The sequence below is a fragment of the Musca autumnalis genome, unplaced genomic scaffold, assembly GCF_047663935.1.
Source record: "Musca autumnalis isolate F117 unplaced genomic scaffold, ASM4766393v1 scaffold_3, whole genome shotgun sequence".
Classification (NCBI taxonomy): Eukaryota; Metazoa; Arthropoda; class Insecta; order Diptera; family Muscidae; genus Musca; species Musca autumnalis.
In genome coordinates, this window is record NW_027411866.1 from 13,046,571 (window position 1) to 13,063,728 (window position 17,158).

Here is a 17,158-nt window from a genome sequence, read left to right on the forward strand (position 1 = left end):
TATTATTTGTTTGTTTTATTGGATATTGTTTGCATGCATTTTTATTGGTTTGCATTGTTTTAAGCGTGTGTTGTTATAGTTGTAATTTATGTTGTGCATTATCCATTATTTAGTATTGTTCTTGTTCGTTCGTAAGGAGCTGGCGCGATATGTTATTCTTTTTCACTTAAATTTAAAAATATATATATGACACATTTGGATTCGTTTTTTTTTGTTTAAAAATTAGTTTTGTTTGTTTTTCCTTTACGTTAGTTTTGGCTTAATAGTTATGTTTTTATTTTATAAAAAAGGAAACTAAATTAGTGGATTTTTTTGCTTTTTAAAAATTTCGTTTTGATTTTGAGTTAAATTTTTCAAAGTTTTTTTTTGTGCAGTATTATCCAAGTTTTTTTGTTTTTTAAGAAAAATTATCAAATAATAATTTCTTTAAACTAAGAAAAGAAAACTATTAAACGACTGGGGGCTCGGTACCATCGAAATCAACATCCTCATCCGCACTAAAAAAATAATAAAAAGAAAGAAAAAAATTAATAAAAATAAAAAAAAACATTTTAATAGAAAAATAAAATCTCAAAAATAATTTTTAATATTCATAAAAAATTACTAAAACTGTTTCTTAATATTTATGTTAAATATAAAAACCAGTTGCTATTTTTACATATATTTATATAATACACAATATTATGCTATAATATCAATTATTGATTTATTTCACAGCGCTTTATAATATTTATTTTTCATATTTTTTATTAGAATTAATAGTATACTTTTATTTCGGTTGAATTCAAAACAATTTTATGCCGCCAAAATGAACTTAGAAAAATGTTATATTATTAAACTCAACCAAAAAACATAGTTTTATCCTTTTAGTACTAAAAAAAAACTTAAAATCCTTTAAAAATTCCCACCTAATTCCTTTAAAATATAACAGATTTAACAATCAATAACAAGGTAATACATTTTCTTTTCTATTTCAAAAAGCTTAGCTACTTTTAAGCTTGCATAACTATAATGAATATTTCTTAGTGTATATGATAATTTTATATTTTTCCTATAAATATATGAATTTTATAATACATATGACTTACATACAATTGGATATGAGTGATATTTTGTAGGATTAGTTATGTTATCTGTGCTTTCTTTTTTCTTATAATATTCTATTAGAATTTGATTTCATTCCCTTTAAATACGTTCAGGTTGGTAAAGTGGCCGACTTTATACAATTTTAAATTATCATTGTCTTTTAATATCTATTTTATCTTTTAATATATATTTTTTGTGTGTGAAAACTTTATTCAGGTATCTCAAAAAACGCTGAATTGACCACACTACCCATTCATGTCAAATGAGAGATTTCAAAGAGAAAGTAAACAACGGGAACCATGTACCATAAAAACGCTGTATTGGCATCACCTTCCTTCAATCAATTATAAAGCGGCGTTTACACAAGCCATCATTGTCGAATGACATGACACTTCTTTTTTCCGTTCGACATTCTCTGTGTTTGTCAAAATTGGCGTTTGTAAAGCGACACTCAACGGATCGTATGTGCAGAGCCCTAAAGCTGAAAACACGTCCAACGTTTAGGTGAAGTTTTATGTCGTTTTGGCCGTTTTTACACTGTTTGGCATGATGCCGAAAAATTCATATGAAATATTTGCCGGCAAGCTGGACTTTGGTGTCGGCGTCGCCCCGTTGTTGTTTTTTCTCAACGCCCAACACAAAACTTTACTCAAACGTTGGATGTGTCTTCAGCTTTAAGCGTGGCGTTACAACAACCACATGAAAACTTCAAAAACAAGCTTGGAATCACTTATACATTTTCATGTGGTTGTAGTTTTCAACGCGCAAACGCGACTCACAACGGACCGTATCTGCCGGGGCCATATTTATTTGGCCCCAAACTGCTGCTTCATTATAAAAGTTAAACTACATTTACATAGAGTACGTTAACTTATAACCGTGTACGTCAAATATATCCTCATAAAAAGGTTAACCCGACAAAAGCACTAAAGCTGAAAACACATACAACGTTTGGGTAAAGTTTTGTGTCGTTTTGGCCGTTTTTACACTGTTGGGCATGATGCCGAAAAATTCAAATTTATTTGAAATATACATATGCCGACAAACAGATAAACGCTGGACTTTGGTATCGTCGTCGCCCTTTTTAATCAAACGTTGTATGTTTTCAGGTTAACGGTTTTTATTACCTTAAACCTTATTTACACTGGCACCTGAAACAAGTGTTTTGTGGAAATGTGACATTTATTTGACAGAAATCGGATTGACAACTTAAATAACACGATTTTTCTATGATGTTCTAGCAGCTTCTTACCAAAATAATCACCCAATTTCTTTTAAACTTCTAGTCCTGCCACATTTTACCAACCCTAATATACTGGGAAAATTGACTTCACTACGCGTTTTTTTGCCACACAAAATTTCCTTATGTTTTCACTGAAATTTTTATAAATAACAAAAAATTGCCTTTACTTAATACAAATGATTCCAATAAACGGCAGACTATTGTTGATATTAAGCCTAAACTTGATATGTTTTGATGAGATCTTAAGTGACAGAAGTGTGATAGAAAATGAAATCGGAAATTAAATGACTTTAAGGAACCACTTGTCAAAATAGTTGAAAATGGAGGATGGGGATATAATATGTGAACCGGTGGTGGCTGATCTAAATCATCAAACATACTAGGATCAAAATGGAAGTCAGTTTTAATAGGTAATTGATTATCAACTAAACTAGAGGGTATCCAGTTACTTTATGAAAATGCAGCATGAGAGAGAGATTACAAAAAATATTTATTAAAATTAAAGAGAGAGAGAGAGAGAGAAAAGATAATAATACTTACTTTGGACAGGTGTCAACATTGTTACCGCTTATAGCTACTTTGCCTACTTCTATGATACCGCTAGCTTCACCTTCAACAACTCGTACACAACCGTTAAAGTGATGCTTATAACGGCCACCGGTAAATGATTCAAGATTAGGAGCGCCACCTGGGAAAAATAATACAATTTTATTCCTTTCTTCAAAACCATTCCATTCCTTTGAACTTACCAATAAACACATGACCTGGCAGACTCATTGTATCTTTACCAGTATCATTGGTTTCATCAGCATACAAGATGTGATCCAATTCCAAGATGGCGGTATTATCGGTACGCTTAATCAGTAGAATGTGACGTATACCATCATCCACACGCTTATCAGGATTGCGTATAACCTTTTCTTCACCATTCAAACGGAATGCAAATTCAGCAATACCATCAACAATGGCTACAGCCATAAAATCTTGTCCCGTGTAAGCTTCACCTTTGGGTTGACCCCACCATAACAATAGACCATCAGGGGCAGTCGTTGAGAATACCATGGCGGCACTGGAGAATTTCTGTTCAATTTGTTCATCGAATTGTGAGCGATTCAATTCCAAATAACCATTACCATGGAAATTGGCATCGAACTGCAGGGAAATATCTGTTTTGGCAGGTGGAAAAAAAGAGAATTTTTTAAAGATTACTAGAGTTTTTCCAAAATAAATAAATTTTTTTAACGTACGATCTTCACAATGTTTGCCAGCAAAGCCTATGTTACACAGACATACAGCTTCTTCATTTTCTACCACACAAGTTCCACCATTCTCACAGGGGTCACTAGAGCAGGCATCTTGTTCAACATCCTTGTCAAAGTTTTCATTTTGGTCGATTTCATTAATTTCACCACAGTTTTGTATGTTGGCAGCATCTTGGATATCGGCAATCAAATTTAATTGACGTTGACCTTCATAGAGCTAAACGTTGAAAGTATAAATATGGAAAAACATGTTATAATTTTAAGTTTTCAGAAAAGAGCCAAATAAATACGGTCAGTTAAGCGTTGCGTTACAACAACCACATGAAAACTTCAAGAACAAACTTGGCATCACTTACGCATTTTGCATGTGGTTGTTGTTCTCAACGCGCACAACGGACCGTGTGAATTGGGCCCAAAATCCCCTCATTTTCTCCCAATCCGACCATTTGTTTAGAATAGGTCTGGGGAAACTAATGCTTTGTTTACATTTACGAAATCTACTCGATTTCAACTGCCAATTCTTTTGCGTATACGTCAAATGAAAACTCATCTCAAATCCATTGGGTTTCATTTGACGTTTAAGCAATGGAATTGACAGTTGAAATCGAGTGGATTTCGTAAATGTAAACAAAGCATTAGTTTTCCCATTTTTTTCAATTGCTCTGTTCCAAAACCTGCAAGAAGCTACTATTTTTTACTACGATAACATATTTTCCTTTATGTTATCGAAAAAATAGTAGATTCTTGCAGTACTGGAACAGACCAAATGTTAACCATTTCTGACAAAGCAACTTTAATATTCACTCTACAGTGATTTCATTGAAAAAAGTTCATGAAATTAGGGGCTCTGTATATACGATCCGTTGTGTGTCGCGTTACAACAACCACATGAAAACTTCGAGAACAAACTTGGCATCACTTACACATTTTTCAACGCACAAGGCGCCACACAACGAATCGTATGTATTTGGCCCCTTAGGTGTTCTTAGATCGAGTTAAGGGTAGAAACACAATGGACTTTTTTTGCTTGTGCCGCTTCATTTCAGGTAAAAGAATAAAGAACGGCCAAGACGAATTTGAACTAGGTTGCTTGTTGCATTTATTCTTTTACTAGAGAAAAGCGAAGGAACGAGCTGATTGAGTTTCGGCCTTTATGGGCCAAATACATACGGTCCGTTGTGCGACGCGTGGTGCGTTGAAAACAACAACCACATGAAAAATGTGTAGGTGATGCCAAGTTTGTTCTTGAAGTTTTCATGTGGTTGTTGTAACGCGACGATCAACGCACCTTATGTGCCGAGGCCTTAAAGCTGAAAACACATCTAACGTTTGAGTAAAGTTTTGTGTTGGGTGTTGAAAAAAAAAAACAACAACAGGGCGACGCCGACACCAAAGTCCAGCGTTGATCTGTTTGCCGGCATATATTTCAAATGAATTTGAATTTTTCGGCATCATGCCCAAGAGTGTAAAAACAGCCAAAACGACACAAAACTTTACTCAAATGTTGGATGTGTTTTCAGCTTTACTCTTCTATGAAGTCGATCTAGGGACGCATAATTTCAATGTAATCACTCTAGTGTTAACCGGGACTTACTTAAATTTTATGACATTCCTTGCCAAATCTCGATATTTTTGCCCAAAATCCCCCAATTTTTCCCGCCTTCATACTTACATTTGATATACAACCATCGAAACCTTGTGTAATGTTCACATCACGATTGAGGGTAATCTTTTCATGATCAAAGCCACCAATATACATGGGCGTCTTTATGTACAAAGTTCTGGCGGCACCAGCAGCCTTGGCTTTTTGTTCGGGATCGGTGCCAACGCGGAGAATACCTTCACCAAAGCGGCGGGCAATTTCAATTTCAGTCCATTTATTGGCTGGCAATGGGTGTAGGGATCGTACAACGACAGGTTTCAAACGAGCTCCGGTATTAATGATCAATTCAACGTGTTTGTTACGCAAAACAACGGCGGCATAATCACCACTTGGCAAACGTGATTCGGCAGCATACAAGAGTACGGCATCTTCTAGGCTATTGGGTCTTACTTGGAATTTGATGTTCAATTTGGAGGCACGTGGAGTACTAAAAAGAAGAGGAAGAAAGGGGAGATACATTAAGTATAGTTTCTGAATATTTGCTTTGCAGACAGCTTACCCATAGGCGGCGAAACTGTTCTTCTTAAAGGCCAAACTATTCTCATTCAAATGTTCAATGTATTGACAACGATCTCCAGTCTTGTTCAGGGGGCACAAACATTCCATACCAGTTTCGGTGTTTTCACAACGTCCTGTTCCGCAGATACCAGGTGTACATTGAGTACCCTCAACGGCACAGTGGCGACCAGTCCAGCCCTGTTGACACACACAGGTATAACCCATTTCAGTTTGACTTTCTAGGCAAATGCCACTATTGGAGCAAGGATTGGTATCGCAAGGCTGGCAAGCGGTAATGCCTTCCTTCATTTTGGCATCCTTCATCAATTCAATAATGCTATCCTGCAAAGTCAAACGGCTAATGCAACCAGCAAAGCCGAGCTGTTGTTCAATGGCCTCATCAGGTAAAATATCCCAGCTGGGAACACCACCCAAGTAGAGATCTTCAGCCAAATCCAGCGAAGAGGAAGCTGACAAAGTGGGGAAGGCAATGGGATGTTGACCATCTACCTGCATGTAACCATCACGTCTGAAACGATGCACCCGAATGGTGTGCCATTCATTCAAGCTCAATGCTTGTTCACCGCGTACAATCATGGTCTTGCCATCCAAATCGAAACGGAATTCAGGATATTGATCATTCAAGGAGAGCGAAATGTAATCTCCATTACCACGCTTTTGACCATTGAAGAGCAAAAGGCCATCACCTTGTTCTGGGCGGAATGTAATGTCAAAATTGAACTTTACATAGGAATCACGCAATGTGGGGAATGACATATAGCTAAGAGGTTCTTGATGGAAGTGGGGAATGGCACCGGTCACAACCAAAATTGTGGGATAGTCAACGGATTCGCCATTGGGTGCAGTGGCGGTACATACATAGGTACCGGCATCATTGGCCTGGACATTTTCAAGGCTTAAGGTGTCCTGTAGGAGAAAAAAAAACAAGGAGGATATGAAAGACATTCCCTTAGAAGACATTACATTATCCTAAAGCTGAAAACACATCCAATATTTCAGTAACGTTGGGCGTCATTTCTGATAAAAGAATAAAGAAAAATTCGATTTATGTTGCCCTTGCTCTTTTATTCTTGTATCCGCAATGACAACCAACTATACTGAAACGTTGGATGTGTTTTCAGCTTTAGGCGTTAATGCTTGGTTTACATTTACGAATTCCACTCGATTTCAACTGTCAATTTCATTGCTTAAACGTCAAATGAAATCCAATGGATTTCAAATGAGATTTCATTTGACGTATACAAAGGAATTGACAGTTGAAATCGAGTGGATTTCGTAAATGTAAACCAAGCATAAGCTGCCACTTACACTCAAAATATCGGTGCCCATTTGCATTTGTCCATATTGACGTGACCATCTGTAGTTTGGTGAAAGGTGGGCATCTTCGGCATCACAGTGCAATTTCACAGCTGCTCCAACTTCGGCATGTTCAATTTTGGGATGTTTCCATTCATGGGTATTGGCTTCAATGGCCAATTCATAACTGGTGGTGTAGAGGTCGCCTTCATCGGTCTTACATTTGCAGAGATAGTTACCAGCATCGGCGGGAGTTACATGGTTGATGATCAAGCGATTGCCAATTTGCTAGAGGAAACACAGATAAAGGGAAATTGTTATCGGATTTCGATAAAGTGAAATCGATAAATTTCTTGATCGATTATTTTTGAAAAAAATATAAATGAAGTATTACAAATCCCTTGGATATCGGTTTTATTGAATTTGTATACCCAAAAGTTATCGTAAGATGCGATTTATCGAACTTGTTTTGATAATCAATTTCGATAAAAGCCATATGTCGATGTGAATAATGCAGATGTATTGTTTCTTTAACAGTTACTGACATGCTGAAATGAGTGTTGGAAAATAATTGTTATCGGGTTCCGATAACATCATCGATAACAATGCTTTTATCAATCACCAATTTTCTTGAAAACGTCAAAAAGCTACAGCTAAAGCTGGGTACACATTGTCAGTTTTGAATGACAGCTTTGTTGTTGCTTGCTAGTGTGGCCGTTCATTTTTGTCATTCATCATGCAACCACAAAATATTTTGTGGTTGCTGGACGGTTGGACAGTTATCGATAATTGCCATAAATCGTGATTCAAAACTGACAATGTGTACTGTACTTAACGTATAAAAATTTGCTTTCAAAGGATTGACAATTTGAATGACGAGTTTTATTTAAACTTGTCTGATATAATTCGGTTTATGTATAAATTCTTAAAATTTATCGGTAACATTCGATAAAGTGCATTGAATGGAACGATGCAAAATGTTCATTACATTTTCCTTGTCTATAAAAATTTTAAAAAAATCATAAACTAGTTGCCGCAATATGCAATTTAAGACTGTTATCGAAACATAAATTAGCTTGGTTTTCATTAAAAATCAATAGGTCTGTTCCAGAACTGCAAGAATCTACTAATTTTTACTATATTTCCGATAACATAAAGGAAAAAATGTTATCATTGTAACAAATAGTAGATTCTTGCAGGTTCTGGAACAGAGCAAATGTAAAACGGTTATTGGGTATAGTACATGGCACAATAATACAGGTACAACGGCAAAAACATCTGATTATCACATTAGTTGTCAAAATGCATTATTGTGAATAAAATTACATACAAAAGGTAAACAAGAAAATCACAGTAATGCGATATTTTGACGTTTGGTGTGGAAAATTGACCAATTATTGTTATCGATGTAACACTTTCTTATTCCGCCATGGCATAGTAGTAGAGCTGGCAAACTATCGATATTCCCAACATTAAGCTGAGTACACATTGTCAGTTTTGAATGACAGCTTTGTTGGTGCTTGCTAGTGTGGCCGTTGATTTTTGTCATTCATCATGCAACCACAAAATGTTTTGTGGTTGCTGGACGGTTGGACAGTTATCGATAACTGCGAAATATCGTCATTCAAAACTGACAATGTGTACTGCTTTTTAGATATTTTCGATATTAAATTTCAAAAAGTCGATTGTTTTCGATATTATCGTTAATTTGTCATCACTATTAATTTGGAAATAAAAATTGCGGTAATGTCTGTGCTTTTTGACATTTTGCACAAGTAGTTCACAGAAATAAATATAGAGGAGAAAACGCGTTATTTTTGTTTAATAAAAATATACAAAAAATACGTTTTATTTTTTTGAAAAATTTGTAAGTGTGACTACGGACGTACTTTCTCAATCCGCCAAATCGAAAAGCCGCGAATTTTATATTTATTTCAATGAATTTTAGGTTAGCGGTTTCTAATCCGATAATATCGATAGACAAAACCATCTATCGATATTGGGTGTTAAAAAAATCGATTTTTAAGTTATCGATTATCGATAAATTTCGATTTTGGTGTTATCGATTTCATAAAAAATTCTTAAATTTGTTATTGACACTCACCTTAATGTGTAATGGCAATGGTTTACCATCGGCTCTTTCCCATACAACATCGGTATAACTGTTATCGGATGAATAACACTCCACTTCGGTTGATTCACCAACGCGTAGATTTGAATGTTGCTGATCCAATTTCAAACTTAAATCACGATGACGTGGTGTTGTGGTTGAATAGTGTGGAAGTGGAACAGGAGGATAATAGGTCGGGGGCATGGGTCTTACACCAGCTGTTTGTTTGTTAACAATGTTTGTTGTTGTTGTAAAACCAATTTTCAAGATTATGTTTTGATATTTTTTTTGTTTTCAGTGTATAGAGTAAATATGTAGGGTGCATTGTGGTGAGGTTTATTGGTAGTGGTGGTGCATGTGGATGTGTGAGGGTGGTTTCGTGTTGTGGGTTTTCGAATTTCATCAGGATACAACGTAGTTTATAAATCACAACAGAAAATCATTATTTTTTTTGCCAATTGAGTGGAACAATGGATGATGTTAGGACAAAATTTTCAAACGCCGCAATATTTTTGGTTTTGGAGATTTCGGATACAGCAACATTTTTTTTGGTTTTTTTTTTTTGTAAAAATCGTGGTATTTTTGTTTGGTTGTTGATGATGAACGATGATCACAAGAAGTTTTCGAAAGATTGTTTTGGTTTTTTAAATATTTGGTATGAAATTTTCAGCATTACACATAGACAGATGAGAGCACACAGACAACGTTCAGGGTGAAGAATTTCGAGACAATTTTTGTGGTGCAAAATTTTTAGCCATGGATTTTTGGTTTTTCGATTTTTGTTTTGATTTGGTACGAAAGAGAAGGTGAAAAATACATAAAAATAAACATAAATTATGTTAGCAAAAACAGTTTTTGTTTTGATAAAGCAATAATTTTGATAAAGATCGATAAGACAAACAAACAATGATAATATTTTATAGAACTAATATCAATTCTTTGTAACTAAATAACACAAAATTATACAATTTAATTAAATACAAATAATTACTTGTTTAGAAATATATAGAATTTTTTTAATTAATAACCAACACCTCTAAAATTTAAAAAATAATTTGTTGAAAATTTTGAAAATAAAGGAGACATTAATATTATTGTTAAACCTAATGTGCACTGGCACCTAACACATGCGTTTGTGTCAAATATGTCATTTATTTGACAGATATTCAATGTAGTTGACAACCTAAATTACGTGTTTTATTAAAACATGTTTGATGTGAATGCGGCTTTAGCTTTGTACTTTCCGAACATGGCAGAACTACCAGGTAGTGGTATCACACCAGCTGATCGAATATGAAAAGTCAAATCCCTTTGTCCGTGTTTAGACACCCAAATTTCTCGGGAAAGTAAATTCAGTTTTTAGGCAATAAGGGGTAGGAAAGGGTATTGAGGAGCTCTTTCCTCTCCGCTCTCTCCCAAAAAACTCAATTTACTTTTCCGAAAAATTTGTGTGTCTAAACACAGACTTTATAAACAAATTATTTTTGTTGTAATTTTCCCAACAACATAAAGAAAGTTTTGACATAACATATTCAAAAATTTACGATGCCACTACCTGGGTAATTGTGCCATGTTTCCGAATTTATTTCCAGATAATGGTCTGTTCCAGAACTGCGTAGATTCTTACACATTTTTATTATTTTTTCGATAACATAAGGAAATATTGCAATATAAGTAATACTGATTAACGATAAATTTCGATAAATGCGTAACTGTATATCATATAAAAGATCTATTTAAGAGGATTTAAGTTTTTTTACATTTTTCTAATAGCAAGGGCTTGTCTGCGTTATGGGTACTTTACACGATATGTTTTTTCCATATGAGTTGTCACTTCTCCCATACAAAATGTATATGAAAAGTGACAACTCATATGTAAAAAACATATCGTGTAAAGTACCCATTAGTAATGTGCAATATTTGGTGAAACTACAAATTACATACTTTAAGATGCCGATTTATCGGATGTTATCGAAAGACAGTTTTCTAAAAACATGTTAGCTACCATTTGCTAATAATTGTTTTTCCTCAAAATGGACAAAATTGCTAACAATATGAATGAATCACCTTTTTTCAAAATACTTCATTTATCGGAAATTATCGAAAATGATTTTTGTTTATTTTACAATTTTTAAAAGCATTTTGTTTATATTTAATTACGACTTATGTTAAATTAGCTTGTCTCATTTTGAAATATACAAAAATGTATTAAGCTGCCGAATATTCCCTCTAAACAATTTTATTTATCGAGAATTATCGAAGTTAAATTTCATCAAAAAAGGCATTTTTAAAGGCAGTATTTTTAACAAAACCCATTTGCCAAGTGAAAATGGATAAAATTATTTACTATTAGCCGTATGTTTTGAAATTATCGTAAGTTATCGAGTTTGATTTGTCCATTTTTGCATTATTGAGTCAGGTTTTACGTGGATTTCCGTTAAATGTAAATTATCTGCTTTAAATGCAGTTTACACTTGCACTTAAAACAGATGTATTGAGAATTTACATCATTTATTTGACTGAATTCCATGGAATTGACAACTTAAATGACGAATGTTTTATTAAAAAACGTCAGATGTAAATTGCGTTTTAAAAATGGTCAAAATTATTAAGTATCTACTGTGTTCTTGCTATTATCGAAAGTCATCGAGTTCTAGTTTCCTATAATTGTAATTTTGGAAAGGTGTATAATTTGGGATGCCGAAAAAGTGGCCATTTCAGTTATAAAAATAGCCCACATTATTAATTATTATGCGTATCTTTGGAACTATCGAAATTTATCGAGTTTAATTTTCCTATAATTCATATTTTTGAAGTGGGATATCGGTAAATTGCTATTGTCTGATTTAAAAATTGTCCAAATTGTTAACTATTATTAATATTTTTGAAATTATCGTAAGTTATCGGAATTTATTTTTCGTGATTTTTTTATTATATTTGGTTTGTCTTCTAAATTGCCTAAAATGATCAACTTTTGTCACATTTTTTTGAATTATCGAAATTTATAGAGTTTTAGTTTCTCATAATTTAAATATTTGAAAGATATTTTATGTAAAATATAGAAAATCGATATTGTCTGCTTTGAAAATAGCCAGAATTACAAACTATTTGCCGTATTTTGCCATTATCGAAAGTTATCGAGTTTTATTTTCTCATAGTTTAAATACTTGAAGGATGTTTTCGGTGGAATTTCGTTAAATTGGCAATGCCTGCTTTCAATATGGCTAAAATTGTTAACTATTTTCCATATTTTTAGAATTATCGCAAGTTATCGAAATTATATAATTCATATTTTTGAAGTGGGATATCGAAAAATTGCCATTGTCTGATTTAAAAATTGTCCAAATTGTTAACTATTATCAATATTTTTGAAATTATCGTAAGTTATCGGAATTTATTTTTCGTGAATTTTTTATTATAATTGGTTTGTCTTCTAAATTGCCTAAAATGATCAACTTTTGTCACATTTTTTTTTTAATTATCGAATTTTATCGAGTTTTATTTTATCATAATTTAAATATTTGAACGATATTTTATGTAGAATATAGATAATCGATATTGTCTGCTTTGAAGATATCCAGAATTACAAACTATTGGCCGTATTTTGCCATTATCGAAAGATATCGAGTTTTATTTTCTCATAATTTAAATACTTGAAGGATGTTTTAAGTGGAATTTCGTTAAATTGGAAAAACCTGCTTTCAATATGGCTAAAATTGTTAACTATTGTCCATATATTTAGAATTATCGTAAGTTATCGAAATTATTTTGTTCCGGAGTTTTCAATTTAAAATCTGTTTTATGGGAGTTATTGTTACATTTGGTTTGTATCCTCTTAAATTAGCTAAAATTGTCAACTTTTGTCATATTTTCCGAATTATCGAAAGTTATCGAGTTTAATTTTTCTATATATAGAGCATGCTTTCGGAAGAATATCGATAAAGTGTAATTGCCTTTTTTTAAAATGTCCAAAAATTTTAATTATTGCTCTGTTCCAGAACCTGCAAGAATCTACTAATTTTTACAACGATAACAATTTTTCCTTTATGTTATCGGAAAAAATTTTAAAAGTTGGTAGATTCTTGCAGTACTTGAACAGACTATATTATTATCCATATTTTTGGAATTATCGTTACTTATCGAAATTGAATATTTGAAGCCTGTTTTAAGTGAGATTTTGTTACATTTGGTATGTCTCTTTCAAAATTATCTAATATTACCAATTTTTGTCACATTTTCTGAATTATCGAAAGATATCGCGATGCATTTTCTCATAATTTTAATACTTAAGTCGAAGGTCATACTAGAGTGGTTTCATTGAAATTTTTAGGGATTCTTAAATCGAGTTCCCCACTACAGCAACTTCATGATTTTACTCTAGTATGGAAATCGAGATAGGAACCCTGGATTTAATGAAATGGTTTCAATGAAACCATCTAGTGTGACCAAGGACTAAGTGGGGTACACAGGATAAGTTTTGACTGTCAGTTTTGCTCAAATTATCGGTTGCTTGCCAGTGTGGCCGCTAATTTTTGTCCGTCATCAGTTTGGCAGTTATCGATATTGCCGGAAAATCGATAGTCAAAACTGATCGTGTGTACCCCGCTTTAATTGATGTTTTAAGTGGAATATCGATAAATTGGCTGTGTCTGCTTTAAAAAAGTACAAAATGATTAAACTTTTATTTTAGTTATATTAGCACCATTTACTTTTTTACTATAAACGCTTTTTAATAATTTTCAATTTATCGATCGTATGTTATCGAAATTTGTTTTCGATTATTTCCATATTTTGAAATTTACAAATGTATATTAATGTCTCCTTTTTAAATTAGAACTTAATCAACGGGTTTTAATTACAAAATTTTGGTTGAATTTTTTTAAATACATATTTATATAAAATGGTTAGTTTTTAGTTTATTAAACAATTTGACATGCACACAAATACACGGTTTGTATGAAAATTTCACACATTTACAAAAAACATAAGCAGTGAGTGAGTGGTGAGTATTTTGACTATGGGAGATTGATATGGTGAATACAAATGAAATATGGTGAATATTTTGGGGATTAGTTTTAATTACAAATCAAATACATATTCCTAAGGCCTATAACGATAGGTACACTAGCTCGCATTAGCATGATAAACTGCTCCAGCTTGATTTATTTTATGTATAACCCTATGTTTACATTTACGAAATTCACTCGATTTCAACTGTCAATTTCATTGCTCAAACGTCAAATGAAATCCAATCGATTTCAGATGAGTTTTCATTTGAAGTATACTCAAAGGAATTGACAGATGGAATCGAGTGGATTTCGTAAATGTAAACATAGTATAAGGTATGAAACTATACAACAAATAGATCTGTGGAGAGTAATTATCATGATAATGTAAACTTAATGTAAACGTATCCTAATTTTTCTAAGAAAGAACATTCCTTCAAGTCACACACACACAGCAAACAAAAATTACTTTACAAATGTTTCCTTTTATTCCTCCCCCTACCATGTGAATAAACACAACCATTTTTAGTGTTTTGTGAGTGTGTGTGTGTGTGACAGACAGAGTGTTATCGTATAATGTGCCAAATTTAATCGATTGCAGGGTTGTAACTATCATTTGCAGAGGTGTCAAATGCAATTCATTCACAACAAAGCAAAGTGTATTGTTTTGATTGGTGATTTGTTTTTATTTTGCTTGCACTAATTAGGCTCTCTTCTTGTTAGTGCCGCCGGTGGAGTGTGGGCGGGGCCATACTGCTAGCCATTGTTTGGCCATATTACGACCATGTGTCATCAAGTTGTGTTTAGCTACCATAATTTTGTGATAAATGCCATTTCCAAACCTACTAATTTTTTGTTGCTGTTTAACTAAATACAACAATAAAAAAGAGAAAATAAATTGTTATCGATAACAACAAAAAGAAGTGGGTGTACGTTTCATCTGTTTTTCATTGTGTGGTGTTCATTTTTTTTGTTTGTTTTTTTCCAACGTCTAAATAAATAAATAATTTTTAAACTTTTTTCCACATATAACATATAAAAAGACAAATTAAAATTTACAAGAAATGAAAATACTGAAATTAAAACCAACCGAATTTCGATTTCTTTTGAAGGAAAACATCATTTTTGCTGGAGGTTGGTGGCGGTGGTGGAGCTAAGGGCATCCTAGGTGCCAATGAAACGGTTGTTTTTCGTTGGGCCATTAGGGGGAATTTCCTTTTATTGCGTATAACACCTGGCATTAAATGCTGATAGTTGTGTTTTTTCAATCGTTTACTGGAATTCGAGACGGTGGGGCTAGTGTTCTGTTCACTTCGGGTACAATTGAATTCATCAGAGTGATCGGTACAATCATGCATGCCATCGCATACCATGTGCCTGGCAACACAGGTGTGGGGATGAGAGACACATTTAAAGTCACTGGGCAGGCAGGCACCATTCGTGTTATAACCCGTTGGCGAGCCATTGGCCGAGGAGGAGGAGGAGCCTGTTGCTGTAAATGAGCCTGGTGCCGTATCGGATGTCAATGGTTTGGTTTTGATTTTCCTCAATGGTTTAAAGTCTTTTGGGGTTTGGTTTTGGTTTTGGCATATACACAGATTTGTTTGTGGATTATCAAACGAAAATCGTTATCGTTGTGTGTTGTTGTAGTGTTTGAATTGTTTTGTAAGTTTTTTTTTTTGGGGGGATTATAAATAAACATATTTAGTTACAGTTTGTTTTATAAATCAAAAGCTTATCAACAAAAAAATGTTAAGGCAAAAAATACTGTCTTGCTGAGTAGTTATTTAAATGCATTAATTTTCATTGTTTACAACAAATGCAAAGGGGGTTTCACAGCTAGTGGTAGGTAAACATTGATATCGGATGGTAGGGAAACGTTAATACGACGTACAAGAGTAATAATCTAATACCCCGGTTACACATAACCGGATTAACCATGTGGGTTTGGGTTTCAAATGCCAATTCCATAGCGCAAATGTCAAATAAATCCCCATGAAGTAGGTTATGCTATACTTACATTTACGAAATCCACTCGATTTCAACTGTCAATTCCATTGCTCAAACGTCAAATGAAATCTCATTTGAAATCCATTGGATTTCATTTGACGTTTAACCAATGTAATTGACAGTTGAAATCGAGTGGATTTCGTAAATGTAAACCAAGCATTACCCGACAAAAAACTCTGATGTAACCGTACTAATCTAGCTATAGATCCCTGGTAGAAACAAGGGAACACTAGGCGGAAAGCAAACATAACACTTTGGAGGGCAATGGTGGGAGTTTTTCCAAGAAATTTAGCTATTGAAAGGTAATTTTTTTTTTAATTATTTGTAATAGTTCTGTTCGATACCCCAAAAATGTGTACAAAATTTTACAAAAAGCTGTTAGATAACAAACTTGATCAGTAAAAGAGAACTGAGAAGTACTTGCTAGTACTTTTAAATGTGAAGTTATCGAACATACCTAATGTCACGTGCAACGAAATCTATACCCCGGTTACATTTAACCGGATTAACCAAGTGGGTTTGGGTTTTAAATGTCAATTCCATACCACAAATGTAAAATAAATCCCCATGAAATGGGTTTACCCGACAAAAAACTCTGATGTAACCGTACTATAATTTCAGGGAGAAACTACTTTTTTGTATATGTCGTCTGATCAATAATCTAGCTATAGATCCTTAGTAGAGGCAAGGGAACACTTGGCGGAAAACAAACATAACACTTTGGTGGGCAATGGTGGGAGTTTTTCCAAGAAATGTTGCTCTTGAAAGGTAAATTTTTTTAAAAATTATTTGTAATAGGTGTGTTCGATACCCTAAAAATGTGTACAAACTTTTACAAAAAGCTGTTCGATAACAAACTTGATCAATAAAAGAGAACTGAGAAGTACTTGCTAGTACTTTTACTTGTGAAGTTACCGAACAGACCTAACATCACGTACAACGAAATCTATGCCCCGGTTACAC

The 17,158-nt window shown here is 33.5% G+C and overlaps 1 protein-coding gene across 31 annotated transcripts in view; it reads right to left on the reverse strand.

Moving 5' to 3' along the window:
• Nucleotides 1-252: 252 nt before the first annotated feature.
• Nucleotides 253-17,158, reverse strand: part of trol (terribly reduced optic lobes) — a 387,741-nt gene continuing 370,835 nt past the window's right edge. For all 31 annotated transcript variants that reach the window (XM_073973632.1, XM_073973639.1, XM_073973635.1 and 28 more), the window contains 9 exons: nucleotides 15,276-15,746; nucleotides 9,174-9,397; nucleotides 7,082-7,357; nucleotides 5,754-6,679; nucleotides 5,264-5,681; nucleotides 3,577-3,808; nucleotides 3,079-3,495; nucleotides 2,870-3,017; nucleotides 253-497 (listed from right to left, as the gene is read on the reverse strand). In XM_073973632.1, the coding sequence (XP_073829733.1) occupies nucleotides 449-497; nucleotides 2,870-3,017; nucleotides 3,079-3,495; nucleotides 3,577-3,808; nucleotides 5,264-5,681; nucleotides 5,754-6,679; nucleotides 7,082-7,357; nucleotides 9,174-9,397; nucleotides 15,276-15,746 (3,161 nt within the window). In that variant the 3' untranslated portion in view covers nucleotides 253-448. The remainder of the gene's footprint in view (nucleotides 498-2,869; nucleotides 3,018-3,078; nucleotides 3,496-3,576; nucleotides 3,809-5,263; nucleotides 5,682-5,753; nucleotides 6,680-7,081; nucleotides 7,358-9,173; nucleotides 9,398-15,275; nucleotides 15,747-17,158) is intronic.